This window comes from Sinocyclocheilus rhinocerous, unplaced genomic scaffold, assembly GCF_001515625.1.
Source record: "Sinocyclocheilus rhinocerous isolate Xijiao unplaced genomic scaffold, SAMN03320098_v1.1 scaffold273, whole genome shotgun sequence".
Lineage (NCBI taxonomy): Eukaryota > Metazoa > Chordata > Actinopteri > Cypriniformes > Cyprinidae > Sinocyclocheilus > Sinocyclocheilus rhinocerous.
This window is the reverse complement of record NW_015656360.1, coordinates 623,128-637,446: the sequence shown is the minus strand read 5'-3', so window position 1 is coordinate 637,446 and position 14,319 is coordinate 623,128. Positions and strand designations below refer to the sequence as shown.

Sequence of the window (14,319 nt, the reverse complement as noted above, 5' to 3'; positions counted from 1 at the left end):
GCACCAAGAGCTTGTAACACTCCAAAGAGAGGAAAAATTGAAATCGCATCATATGACCCCTTTAATAAATCAACCCAAATAAATTTTTTTTTTTTTTTTTGCAATTAGTTTTTTTTTCCCCAACAAAAAAAAAAAGGTTTTTTTTGTTGTTGCTGTTGTTGTTTTTTATTTAAATTGTCTGCATTTGAATTCGTACAGTGCATCCTGTTCTGCAGATACCACAGTGTTCTGCTGACCCGTGTTTTTGTTTCGCATGCAAAAACAAGTGCACTTCACTACCAGTGTTGTCCGATTCACAGACACTCTTGTGAGCTGGTTCTTTATAGTGAATCAAAAAATATTCTGCAACCAGTGTTTGTTAAACCATTCTCTTAAATCAGTATGCTGATAATACCTGTAATGTTTGTAATATAATTTATTTGTTTTCACAACAGGATAGGGTTCCTTGGACTAGGGCTGATGGGAAGTGGTGTGGTTTCTAATTTGTTGAAGATGGGGCATGTTGTGACTGTTTGGAATCGCACGGCAGAAAAGGTACAATCAAAGGGTTTAAATATGCTTGCTTCTGACGTTACACTAAGTGTGTGAATGATTTTTCAGAAGGTGCCAGATTAGGACGAACACCAGCAGAAGTTGTGTCCATGTGCGATATCACATTTTCCTGTGTATCAGACCCAAAAGCTGCCAGAGATGTAGGTCAATGTTTTGTAAATGGCTCTTTGTTTTCAATCTGTCAAGCTGCTCTGTCTTTGGTTTACATGTACAGTATTATTTCTGTTCAGCTTGTGTTGGGTCCTAGTGGAGTCCTACAGGGAATCAGACCAGGCAAATGTTACGTGGAGATGAAAATCGGGCTAAAATCGTGCAGTGTGAACTCGGCATAAGGTTCATTTGAATCTGTAGGTCATCACATCCAGAGGCGGCAGATTCCTAGAAGCTCCGGTTTCGGGCAGCCAGCAGCTTTCCAATGACGGTATGCTGGTCATTGTTGCTGCAGGAGACCGCAGTGTTTATGAAGACTGTAGCAGCTGCTTCCAGGCAATGGGGAAGACGTCTTTCTTCATAGGTACTACATTTCAGTCGTGCCGTGTGGCTGTATACGAGGCTGATGTTGCATGTTTCCACATGATATTAACTTTCTTTTCTATCGAAGCAGGGGAAGCAGGAAATGCTGCACGAATGATGCTGATCCTTAACATGGTTCAAGGCAGTTTCATGGCAACCATCGCAGAGGGATTGACCTTGGCGCAGGCCACGGGACAGTCACAACAAACATTCTTGGATATTCTTTGCCAAGGACAAATGGCAAGCACGTTTGTGGACCAGAAATGCCAGAGTAGGCTTACTTTTACAATTCTGATTAGAAGTCTCTCTGTATAATAGTCGTTTATAATAGCAGTTGTCATAGTTGCTATGTTTTATGTGTTGGTAGATTTGAGTTTACCTTTGAATCTTCCTGCCAATTAGCCATTTTCTGTAACATGGTGCTGCTTGGAGATCGTAGTCTTTGGTCTTAATGTGAAACGGTGTCCTCCCAAAAGCCAATATAGTCATTTATTGCACAAATTTTCCAAGGAACTTTACAGAACTTTTATAAAACAAATGGAAACTGGTGACTATTAGAATCTAGAGGCAACACAGTATGATAGTTTAACTTTTTGGAACTATTAAAATGATACTAGAATTGAGCTTATTTATTTAACATTTGACCTGTTTCTTCTCAGATATCTTGCAGGGCAACTTCAAACCTGATTACTACCTGAAACATATTCAGAAAGATCTGAGATTAGCCATTTCAATGGGAGATTCGGTTAATCATCCAACACCAATGGCGGCTGCTGCAAATGAGGTAAGACAGCATTAGTATTCGGTAGCTGAATGGATTATAATATGGCCACAATTGATGCTTCATTGAGTTTTGGTAGATTGACCATGTAGCTAACTAATGTATATGTTTTTAGATTCTGTAATGCAATTTGATAGTAATCTAAATTTAACCAAAGAACTGAATTAAACTGTAATATGCATATTTAATTGAAGTATATAGATATTTAATAGTCATTTCCCCTATTTTTACTTTTAGATTACTTTTACCAGTATATAATACTCAGTTAATCTTTAAAAACACTAATTTAATAAAGCGGTTAAATGTAATCTTTAGCAAATCTCAAAATGAATATCCATTTTTCGTTATACATAATATTGTGATGCCTAAATTCATTTGTAGCATTTAAAACTAAATTTTAGTTTTTAGTGTTTTTAATTTTTTAGACAATAGAATTTAGTATAGATAATATAGAATTTAGTATCTATAGTATAAAATTTATATTTCTGTTTTTTTTTATCGGTTATTGGCCATAAAAGGAAAATTATTATCAGCTTAAATGTCATTAAACGTTAATTGTTTTTTCTAAGACTAAATGTAATTTCGGCTTATGCTTCCATTTGAAGTAATGCATTATTTCGTACTTCTGCAGGTATACAAGAGGGCAAAAGCATTGGACCAGTCGGACAATGACATGTCTGCAGTCTACAGAGCTTATATTCACTAATGCGTCCTGGACCACAAACCTCACCTACTTTGTTCCTCTCCCTCTGTCTTTCTCTCCTCTGCTGATGAATTTTGTTGGGCACCATTGATGTTTTCCCATGTGTAATGGGATCTATTTAGCAGCCTAATCTAAGCATTGCACTGACTGTAATATTGCTGCACATATGCTCAGTGGGAGGTTATTAAACTCCCTGCAAATGATTATCTTATGATTGAACGTGCAGTGTATTATATCCGCATTTCGTTAAGGCTACTGCATACGATGCAGTGTTGTTTGAAGATCCTAGGGTTTTTATTTATCATTCAAATCTTTACAAATGAATTCCCACATTGTAATTTTCAAAGTTTAAAAATCTGTAAAGTATGAACTTTTGATCACAAACAGGCTTGAGGAGCACGACGAATTAAAAAGCCAATGCATTGCCTTAATACCCATATAAGATAGATAGTATTTATTTTATCTCTAAAGATTGCCATCATGTCAGGTGCAATTTGGCCATACATTTTCTTAACCCCCCCACCCCCCACCCTTAGTTTTAGAGGTCACTTGTTCACTAGTAAATTATTTTGTTTTTATTGCCTTATCAGAAATGCAGTATTTTTTTTATTATTTGAAATTGGCTGTAATAATTACACACAAGAAATTATTCATCATTTCCAATGAACCTAATGCTGAAAAGCATCCAGTATTCCCATTATTGAGTCTTGACTATCACTTCTGCAGTGGAACATCCTGTTTTCCAGCGCGACTTTAGGGCCACATTTGTATCACAGCATTTAATTCTTTCAGCTGTTGTGGAGGGAAAAAAAATAATTTGAAGTTTTTTTTATTTGGTTTGCTTTATTTGGAAAATTGGACTTGTCATATTTTGTCCAAGTCAGTCGGCTGGCAGAGTGATCTGTTGCTTTTTATTTTATTATTTTTATTTTTTTGTCTAATTAAACTAATTGACTTGCCAGTTTTTATTTGAATTACCATTATGACTCATAAAAAAAGAAAAATGTAAAACAAAGTCAAGCTAACATTATGGTGCATTTTATCCCTAAATTATGATTGCATTTGTTAATTTTTAGTGATATTACAAGCCATAAATTCAGTGGCGTATAATATGGTCATTTTGGTAATTATTATTATTTATTTTTTTTACTACACAGAACAAATACAGGGTGGTTCCTTTTCTATAAATTGTTGTTCTGACCAAAAAAAAAAAGACTTTAAAGTGCTTGGTTATGGATGAGAATTTTGTGACTCTGTAAGATTAAGACCTTGTATATATCCCCATCAAAGGGTTGGGTTATTTGAATACATGGAATAACATGCTTTCAGTTTTACTCTACTGAATTTATTAATCATCTGTTGTCTTAATATTGTAGACTGTTCTTTTGTCTTAGCGAATGGGTTTATTTACTGTAAATGGTTTGATTTTTGTGGCTTAAACAAGAGTTGGTAATGACATACCAGTTGTGCAAGGAAGGTGTTGGTGTTATAATTGGAGCTATTTATAATTTCATGTAAATGTGAAATTTCTTTTCTTTTTTGTTTGTGCGGTCAACTGAACCCTCTAAATAAACAAACAGAATGTCCAGCTGGTTATTTATTCTTACGTCTGATGTCCGTATTGCTGTTCTAGGAGTTCATATTTATTAAATGAAAGCGCAATACCATATACAATTTTTTTTTTGTTGTTGTTCAAATGTAGTTTTTATTTATGGAAATTCATTTTCAAATATGGTTTCGCGTTGTGAAAAAAAAAAAAAAAAACAATCGGAAAAATCCTCTGTCCTTTCCAAGCCGGAAGATTTCAAGGTTACACCAACCGGAAGTTCAGGAAAAGGAGGCGTATCAAACCTAATTGTTTACGAGTGATCTTCTGACCAGTGTTGCCAAGTCCGCGTTTTTCCCGCGGAATTGGGCTACTGTTGCCGCGGGTTGAAGCGACTCCAAAAACATATTTATCCCCTGGAATGCGAATTTTAGCAGGGAAACCCCGCCAAAAAACGTGTATTTTACCCCCCGGAACGCGATTTTTAACTGGGGACCCCCTCGAAACGCGATTGGGTTAGTTTTGAGTAGCGATCGGGCGGGTTTTCTTGTGAAAACCTGGCAACTCTGCCTCTGAGCAGGCACACTAAATAGCGGACTGCTCGAGTTATTTTCAGCAGATTTAGGACGGCTTCATTGAATTGTAATGCTCGGAGCAGAGCGATCTACTCTGTCTGAACTAGCGAAGATGACGGCCGCGAGTCAAGCGGAGAGGACTGTGCTGGTGAGAGATTGGTTTGCGTGTAATACATGTCAGCTGCTTCACAGACATACGCGAGGTTATTATGGTTTGATTAAGAGCAGTCAGATTTCAGGTGGATTGCAGTTGCAATTGTGTTCATTGCTTTGCTATGCAGAGTTTGTTGGTGCAGTTTTGCAGAGCAGCTGGTGGGACAAAGTCCAAATTCATCCTGGTGTGAATGGTTAAACAGTCGTGACACTGATTTGTTCTGCCTTGTCATCGTTGCTCTGTTGCTACTGTTTCTTCCAGTAATGCACCATACTGATTGATTTAATTCTGCAACCGAATCAAAGGGATAGTTCGCCCAGAAATGAATTTTTTAACCTGCTGAGCAAAAAAAAAAAATTCCCAGTTGATTTTTACTCCCTTCCAGCATAGAAATAAAGGGGGGAAAAAACATTTTTGATAACTCGTGTTTTTATTGGTATTTTTTCATGTCTATTGCAATGGACGCCACGACTAAATGAACGTAAAATGCCATGAAATCTTAGATTAAAAAAGGCCATGTTTTTAACATAGGAGGTTGGCGGATTGAATGGGTTGGATGATTGTGGGCAATGTAACCCCAAGAAATCAGTTTTGCATTCAGTTATCATGGAACTTCCCAAATCAGATGATTCTGAAAGGAAGTATCGATGATTGTGGTGAATGGCCTATGGCGCCACTTAATCTCATGCTTCCTGGTTATTGTCATCTGCTCATGATCATCTTCCTCTCTGTTCACTGTAATCTCCTCCTGATCCTCTGACACTTTCTTCTACCTCAACCTCAGCTGCCACCTCAAGTTCTTCAAGCATGCATGCATCTCCTCTGTCCCTCGTCCTATCCAATAACAAAACAATCACATCTATAACTCTTTTTCCATGTTCTCACTCGTGACCTCATATGCATTTTCTGCAATTTACATATTATATAAGGCATAAAACTTTGTACTATACTCTCAACATCTACACTTACTCTCGTTTTCATCTGCCTCATTTCCTGAATCCAAGCAGTCAAGATCGGATAACTCTCCATTTACAAGGTGTTCAAGGAAGTCTATGACTATATACTCTAAAGGAACATTGTGTGAAAAACAGGTTATATACATAAAATAAATCAATTGTGAAGTCATAGCTTAGCTATGAAATGCTTATAGGTATTTTGTTTCTTTGCATGAACTAACTGAGTGCTGGCTAATATCTCTTGACTCCTGATGTCCATTGGGATGGACATTAAACTTTGAAAAAATCCTATAACTTAATGAAATGAAATATTTTCAAAATAACTTGAAATATTAACACTTGAAATTGTTAAAATTATGCTGAGGGAAAATGTATTAGGCTAGCATGAACATAAATTAACATTTTTAGAGAGCGCTGTACATTCACTCCCCCCACCTACAATCCCTGCCGGTACAAGACTCGAACCCGCAACCTTTGGGTTACGAGTCCGACTCTCTAACCATTAGGCCACGACTTCCCTGGCGTCCATTGGAATGTAATGTCCATTCCAATGGACGCCAGGTCTGAAGGTTTTTTTTTAAATAATTTACTCACCCTTGTGTTGTTGACTTGTTATTTTGTTTAAAATAAAGGCAGAATGGCTGCTTCAGGCACCATTGACTTTCACTGTATAGAGAAAAATGCAGAAGAAAGGAAGTCACACATTAGTCATGAGTGTGTGTAAATGGTGACAGAATGTATATTTTTAGTGAAATATGTATTGAAGGCAACTTTTTGGGTGCTTTAGGAGGAGGAATTTAATTGGCTGCTGAAAGAAGAGGTGCATGCGGTGCTGAAACAGCTGCAAGACATTTTGAAGGTAACTTCAGATACTTAAAAATTAGGTTACTACAGAATAATTCTGTATTATTGTGCAAAAAAGGGCATTAATAATAACATTTGTTTGCTTTCACCAAAGGAGGCATCAAGGCGTTTTTCAATGCCGTCACCAGGTCTGGAAGGACAGCTGAAACAAGAGAACTTCATTCTGGGCAGCTCAACGTAAGAGCCATGAAACAAGACTGTTCTGTTTGGATAATTTTAGATTTAAAGTATACAGTCATGTTTGTTTTTTGTTACTACAGTTTTATGGGAATATGTACAGCGCTGAAGATGTATAGAAATACTTGCATTTTCATTTATTTTTTAATTTGCACTTTTTTTAGGATGGACCAGGTGAAAGGTGTTTTGACACTACAAGGAGAAGCTCTAACTCAGGCTGTAAGTGTGTTTCACACCATCATGAAAATAAAGTCAGCTTTCAGCATGAATGGCACTGCTTTGCTTCTGGTACTTCAATTGGCCTTTTTAAAATGTATGATACTATATTCAACAAAACATCTTTATGTCAGCCAGTGGAATTGCAAAGACACTTTGCAATGCAGTTTATCTGAGCTCAGTGATTACTTTTGCTATTATTAGAATCAATATAAAATGGGAATAATAAAAAAAAAAAAAAAATCTTTTTCTGCAGGATATTAACATTAAAGTTGCTAAAAGCAGTCAAGTAATGCATTTTGCATTCCGAGATGATAAACAGTGGAAATTGCAGCAGGTAATGTTTCTTTCTCTTACTCTAAGATCTTTAAAAAAATCAATCAATCAAAACAAGATCTTTAAAATGCCTTATTTCAACATGATCTCCTTTGGAGTGGTTTATATCTTATAAAAATAGCTGTTAAAACACATCCTGCCCCTATTTAGATTCAGGATGCCCGAAACCATGTGAATCAGGCCCTGCAGTTACTAAGCAGCCATGACCAGAGTTATCACTTCAAAACTGGAGCTGAAGTCAATAAGGTTTGTTTTTCACCATACACAAATATTTACAGTTGATGTCCAGGGGCCAGATTCACAAAAAAAAAAATCTTCTAAAGAAAGAAGATAAGAAATTTCTTGAAACAAATACTATGTAAATTCTTAAGTTCTCAAATATTTACTTAAGAACATCTAATTTTTTAAAGAAGGCGGCTGTCTTTTTGTGCTGCCTGCAGATTACCTTTCTTATTACTCTCTGCACTTGGTCACATTTTTTTAACGCGCCATAGTCATTTTCAAAGAGCATGTCTCAAGGTGTTGTGCTCCATCTATCTTGTGTGCTGTACTTGTGTGTGCTCTGCTAGAGAGCACACCTAGAAATAGGTCCCTATTTGATTGTGTAGAGTCCAGCTATAAAAGGTTATTTACAATGATTTTTAAGTAGATTCTTTTCAGTAATCCAAATACTGTATTTCATAAGTTTTCTCTCTAGAACATTCGTAAGAAATGTTTTTGAGAAAACTGGCCCCTGGTTTTCTTCGTGTGTACTTGTGTGGTTCATATGTGCATAATTGAACTCTCCCGTGAGTACATTTGAAGCTGTTGTGTGCTACAGGTTACTCTGAAATAGGAACATTCTTTCCTTACAGTCTGAACATTTTCACTGGTACTGTATGTGAAGTGAGATTGCACTCAGTGACATGATTCGTGTTTCAGCTTATGGATGCAGTAATGCTTCAGTTGACCCGAGCCCGAAACAGACTCACAACCCCGGCCAGTATGACTCTTCCTGAGCTCGCAGCCAGTGGCCTAATGGTTAGTATGCGGATCGTCACTTGATCTTAATGTGGAATGTGCTCTTGTGAATGTTTCTCCTGTTCTTTCTAGAAAATGTTCACACCTCCAATGCCTGGTGACGTGATGGTGAACTTCTATATCAATCTCAGTAAACTGTGTTTGACAGTGTATCAACTACATGTACTGCAGCCTAACACTACTAAGGTATCAAGCCATTGGCACAAAAAAAAAGAACTTTTTTAGTTATTCTTAACAAGAACGTGTGTGTGTGTTTTAAAATGCACAATCTTTTTGTTTTCTGTTAGAACTTCAAATCAGCAGGAAGTTCAGTGCTGCATAATCCAGGAGCAATGTTGTAAGTGCTCACATTTCACATTTCCTGTTTTCATGCTGCAGCACCAGCAGTCTGTCTCATACAGTTTTTTTAAAAATGGTCTGCTTGATAAAGTTTTTGTAACATTTGCTTTTTCTCCTCAAGTGAATACAACAACACCAAGTTCGAGGTGAGCCACGTCCATAAGGTGGAGTGCGTGGTGCCGTGGCTGAATGACACTCTGGTGTTTTTCACCATTTCCCTGCAGCTCTGTCAGCAGCTCAAAGATAAGGTGGGTGTGTCCTGTTGATAATGTAGCGATTATCATCTCACCTGCACAGTCACCGTCATCACTTCAGAACAATGCATGGTAACAGAATGACATCAGAGGGTTATCAGAGCTACTGGGCAGTTTAGAATTAGTGCTGCAATAATTATTTATTAATTACCTTGATATTGTGATACCTAATCTATTCTTATTATTATTGGTTTTGATTAATAGAATTACTAGGATCATTCCAAATTACAAACAATGATTTTCAAGCTTTTTTTCTATTTATTTATGTATTTGTTTTTGTGAGACATGCATGTCTGGTGGTATTTTTTTTCAGCACTCATTTTTGTATTCCACCTAGAACAGTTCATTACCATTCAAAAGTTTGGGGTCAGTACGATTTATTTTTGGTTTTATGTTTTTGAAAGAAGTCTCTTATGCTCCCCAAGGCTGCATTTATTTGATCAAAAATACAGTAAAAACCAGTTCATTACCATTCAAAAGTTTGGGGTCAGTACGATTTATTTTTGGTTTTATGTTTTTGAAAGAAGTCTCTTATGCTCCCCAAGGCTGCATTTATTTGATCAAAAATACAGTAAAAACAGTAATATTGTGAAATATTATTGCAATTTAAAATAATTGTTTTCTATTGGAATATATTTTTAAATGTAATTTATTCCTGTGATGAAAAGAATTTTCAGCATCATTATTCCAGTCTTCAGTGTCACATGATCCTTCAGAAATCATTCTAATATGCTGATTTGCTGCTTAAGAAATAAACATTTATTATTATCAGCGTTGAAAACATTGTGTAAACTCACCAGTTGTTCTTAATGATTGTCCTGTAGACTAATTCAAATACCTGTGATCCACCATTTGCTTTGCAAAACTTTGACACAAGGGGAGCAGATCTAAATGGAATGCTGTAATCAATACGTTTCATTACCTAACAGAAGATACATTTTCATGTTCATTTCTTTCCTTTTATTTGCAGATTTCTGTTTTCTCTAGTTTCTGGAACTACAGACCATTTTAAGCTATTTCTGACCAAAACTCTACAGTGAATGATAATAAAAATTATCAAATTAATTATGCTCTAGGATGCACTAGGAACAAAAAAAATACCATGAACAATTTCCGTGAAATAATCTGTTGTGACTTTACTATATGACCGTGTATTCATTTTGTGTGCTTGTTCAGCATATGTTCTGCAGAAGAGGTAGAGTGCGCTGTGTATGTAGTATATGGACTGAATTCGTTCATTTGAAACAACAGGCTCTTCAGATGAAGGTATTCAGTGACATTTTTTGTTTATGCAGTATATGTCATTGTTGACTTTTTCAGTAATCTATCCTATATTGAAGTTAACCTCATCTAATATGTGTTTAGGCTTTAGGAAGGAAATGCTACTAAATACACAATGCTTACTTTCTTTTTTTTTTTGTCACAAAAGCTGTGAAATACTCCAGTTGATTTGTTGAGCGACCTCGTCAGACTAATTTTACCAGTGTTTTTGCCTTTTAGTCCAGGGGGTTGTAACATTTAACACTTGAACATTATCTGATGCCAGGGACTATCATCGGTGCAGAAAAGTGAAAGCATTGAGACCATTAGCATATGCTTATGAATGTGCATTAATGACCAATAGTGTATTTGCCATTGTGACTCAACTGTGGTGTGACTATATTAACACTAAATGACAGATAACAGTGAGCATGTCAGGGCTTCATATTCCATAATTCCATAAAAATTACACGCATTCCTGTGGATGGCTGCTTATGGAGCCGAGTTCAGCGTTTTTAATAAGCATCATTCCATGATGAAAAGCAACATGTTGAGCGATAGTTCAGATGCCGTTCAGGGTTTGAGATCATTACAGAAAGTTATTTAACTTTGTCAGCTTTGTTTTATTTATTGCTACATTTTTTATTTATTTCATGTTAAATGCACTTGATTTGCGTCCTTATTGATTTCATGCATGTTCATTTGATTATTGATTCATGTTTAAGTAAAACCTAAGCTATTTATGTATATTTCACGCTTAATATGGAATATTTTGTGCAATAAACGTACTATGAACATTATGAACCTTACTTTGCTCTTGTCCCATTTCTCAAAATTCTTTACACTGAATAAATGATCCAATGCCATTGTCTAAATAAAGTACCATGTTTGATATTTAGGCAAAGGTACATTTTATTTGCTATATGCTGTTCATTTGAAGGTATGTATCTATTTTTTTTGTTTACAAAGTCTAAAATTTATACAAACAATGTGGTACATTAAAAAAGTTAAACAAATATAGATACTCATTTTTCTAAGGTATAGTTTTCACAAGTAAAGCATCGCTTATCTGTTTACATTTTCTAAAATCTGAGAAGTCTCATCAGTCAAGTTTAAACTTTTTTCTTTCTTTCTTTTTTTATCTTCTGTAGTGTGTAGGTTCTGTATTCTAATATATATATAATCCGATTTAAAAGTCAAGCATTTGAAAGAAATCTACTAAAAACACTTAAATCTTGGACAAGGCTAATTCAGTGAAAAGGTGTAGGCTAAGTGGATTCAGTCTTAACAGTCAGGTACAAGATTAACAGATTAAACAAACTGTTCAATGGACAACTAAAAACAAGTTCATTTCCATCCAGGAAAGTTGCTTCAATAAAGTGTGTAACCAGAAAGTAACCAATGTCTTCAAAACTGGTGAGCATGCTTGTATATAAAAATCTGTGTTCTCTCTGATGAAGTGGATCTGGTATCTATAATGGAATGTAACTTCAATCATGTGATTTCCTGGGTAAATATTAGCTGTATTTTTACACCGTAGGGGAAGGTTTTTGCTTTTATCATCCCTATAAGGAAGTATCTACCTAAAATATTTTTCTCCTACCTCCATTATTTTACTTGTTCACATATAAATAGTGATTAGGTGGCAAAACTGATAGGAAAACAATAGATGTAATGGTGCCTGTTGTTTCTGGAAGATCACGGCTCCATTCCCATATTGTCGATGCCCACCTTCTGTCTTCTTGGCTGTAACGTCGAAACAGTTGCTGTCACCGCAAATGTCATGACAGTTGTATTGTTTCATGAATCTATAGATAGGTTATCTGTGAGATTACACCAGTAGCATTCTGACCTTCTCATCACAGCAGCAGCAGCAACAGCAGCGGATGAGAACCAAGATAACCAGCAACAGGACCATGCCTATGGACATTTAACATTGTCTTAATGATTCTTACTTATGTTCATTTCTTATTTTTGCTTAATTCTACTTGCCTATAAAGATGAAGAAAACTGCGAAAGAGGCAATGTCCCAGTCCGACTGAAACATCTTCTTTGATTGTAGTCTTGAGACCACATCATTGAACTGGTTCTCAAAATCCTGTTGTATGTTCTTATCCATGACTTCAGTAAGAAGATTCCTAGATGGAGGGAATTATATTAATTACGCTGCTTACAAATATCTCAAAATACAAACTGAGAAAATAAAAGCCTGATGCCCATAAACGAATCCAACCTGTTCAACATTCAAATGTACTCCGATGACATCCTGAATAAACGGGAAGTTTTGTCTTTACTAGTTTTCGACCAGAAGAACTTGTAAAAGAGATAAACTTGTAATAATAAACCACAACGAGAATCTTAAGGTATAATATATATTTTAAACTTTAGAAAAATATATTTTGAATTAAGAAACTAGAAACGATAGGGGAAACAATGGCCGCTTCTAGTCATTGTTTTACTCGTACGTTTATCCGGTTAAAAAATGGCAGACTATGAGCTCAAATTCATGCGTTTAACACTTATATCAATACTTAAATATTTTATCGTTTCTTTTTATAATAAGCTATTAATCTTACAATCTTTAAAGTTAGGAAAATCAAAGAACTCGATCCATCCTTATGTAGACTAATCGTAAATAACACACATTTATTTTTGTAAAACATTTTATTATTTTGCCTAATTTGTCATAAATTGTTCTAATGTATCTTTCAGAGGAATTATCGACCACTCACCTGTTGTTTTCGTCTGTCGTATTTCCGGGTTACTGCGTTACACCTGTCGCTGTGGCGCTAACAGGTGTGGTGTAATATTCAGTTCCTGTGAAAAACTGTTCCAGTGGGTGGAGTCACATGAATATTCATTAGTTCTCATATTGTGGGCGTGTCCTTGAGACAACGCGCAAACGAATGGTACTGAAAATATTAGTGCACGCTCTTCAAATCGCAACTTGTTTAATGGATTATTTCGAAAAGGTAAAGAAGTTTCAATGTGAAGAATTAACTGCAACAGTGTCAAAACAATAAGTTTGTGTAATATGATAAATCGTCTGAGCTGTTCTGCCTGAATGATTACAGGCACACAGCAGAGCAAACAAGAAGCGAATAACCTGTGCTTAACCATTAACCATGCTAATATAGTTTTTACTCTTTGATGTGCTAAGCTTTTTATTTCATTTGTGAGACAAATTTTTGTTTGAATAGTTTGATTAGTAGCCTACCTAGTTGTCATTGGTGACTAGTACTGCAGTGTGCTTACAACAGTGCTTGAAATAAACCTCTACAAATGTATCTGTGGCCTAATAAAATTTATGTAAGTTAGTCTGTTGGAGTATTCTGTGTCATTCTTAATTTCTTGTTTATTTTGTATATAGCCAGTGTTTCTGTTACTATATAAGCTACATACCTACTGAGAAATGTTTTTTTGTAGTTAAAATGCTAATCATTATAACAAACATTGCCGTTTGTAATTGATTAAATAATAGGCTACAGTGCATAAACCTTTAAAGCACTGCTATGATGGCACCGTCTTCTTGGACATAGGTCAGCAGCTACTCCACGAATATTATTTTATTTTTATTTTAAGAAATCATACGTCATCATCACCAATGTCATAATATGGCTTTGTTTTGCTTTTGTGATGTTTCCACATATATTGATCATCGTGTAAAGTCACTGGTTCAGATTGGATGTGAGAGTCACTGGTAGCCGATCACTGTGTGAACTGGACATACATGGAGGCTGTTTTAATAATTATCTCAGACTCCAGACACTCACTTAATTTTGCAGTGCTTTATTCCACATACACTGTTTTGAAAGTTTCCTTGTCTTTTCAATTTAAGTTACATTCATAAAGCAATTACTTCCGTACTTGACATAGCAACATTTAATGAATGTACTGTAACTAATATTTATATAACCTACAATATAATTTTTATATTTTTAATTTGCTATAAAGAGTCAAAATAAAAGACTTAAAAAGATAACATTTAATTTTTTTACCTGCATGTCATGTTACTATTAACTGACTTCAGAGAACTGTGAACATGTAAGTGTGTTCTTAAATTACTGAAATAT

The 14,319-nt window shown here is 35.4% G+C and overlaps 3 protein-coding genes across 3 annotated transcripts in view; 2 read left to right on the top strand and 1 right to left on the bottom strand.

Annotated features, from left to right (window-relative positions):
* The window catches only part of LOC107719997 (putative oxidoreductase GLYR1), a 12,181-nt gene extending 8,046 nt beyond the window's left edge, over positions 1–4,135 (top strand). The window contains exons 10-16 of the mRNA XM_016527560.1: positions 435–534; positions 582–692; positions 783–869; positions 904–1,066; positions 1,154–1,336; positions 1,725–1,849; positions 2,478–4,135. Of these exons, the coding sequence (XP_016383046.1) occupies positions 435–534; positions 582–692; positions 783–869; positions 904–1,066; positions 1,154–1,336; positions 1,725–1,849; positions 2,478–2,552 (844 nt within the window). The 3' untranslated portion in view covers positions 2,553–4,135. The remainder of the gene's footprint in view (positions 1–434; positions 535–581; positions 693–782; positions 870–903; positions 1,067–1,153; positions 1,337–1,724; positions 1,850–2,477) is intronic.
* Positions 4,136–4,646: 511 nt separating this feature from the next.
* Positions 4,647–10,064, top strand: LOC107719995 (protein rogdi homolog). Its single transcript, XM_016527558.1, has 11 exons — positions 4,647–4,818; positions 6,568–6,639; positions 6,739–6,821; positions 6,986–7,040; positions 7,294–7,374; positions 7,524–7,619; positions 8,295–8,393; positions 8,466–8,579; positions 8,681–8,730; positions 8,854–8,980; positions 9,957–10,064. Exons 1-11 carry the CDS (start codon positions 4,741–4,743, stop codon positions 9,996–9,998), a joined length of 897 nt encoding a protein of 298 aa, XP_016383044.1. The 5' UTR covers positions 4,647–4,740; the 3' UTR covers positions 9,999–10,064.
* A 416-nt stretch (positions 10,065–10,480) lies between these two features.
* Positions 10,481–13,085, bottom strand: LOC107719996 (small integral membrane protein 22). The gene is made up of 4 exons (XM_016527559.1): positions 12,979–13,085; positions 12,239–12,384; positions 12,099–12,166; positions 10,481–11,992 (listed from the first exon to the last, which is right to left on the bottom strand). The coding sequence occupies exons 2-4, from the start codon at positions 12,363–12,365 to the stop codon at positions 11,945–11,947; spliced, it is 243 nt and encodes an 80-aa protein (XP_016383045.1). The 5' UTR covers positions 12,366–12,384; positions 12,979–13,085; the 3' UTR covers positions 10,481–11,944.
* Between the last annotated feature and the right edge of the window lie 1,234 nt (positions 13,086–14,319).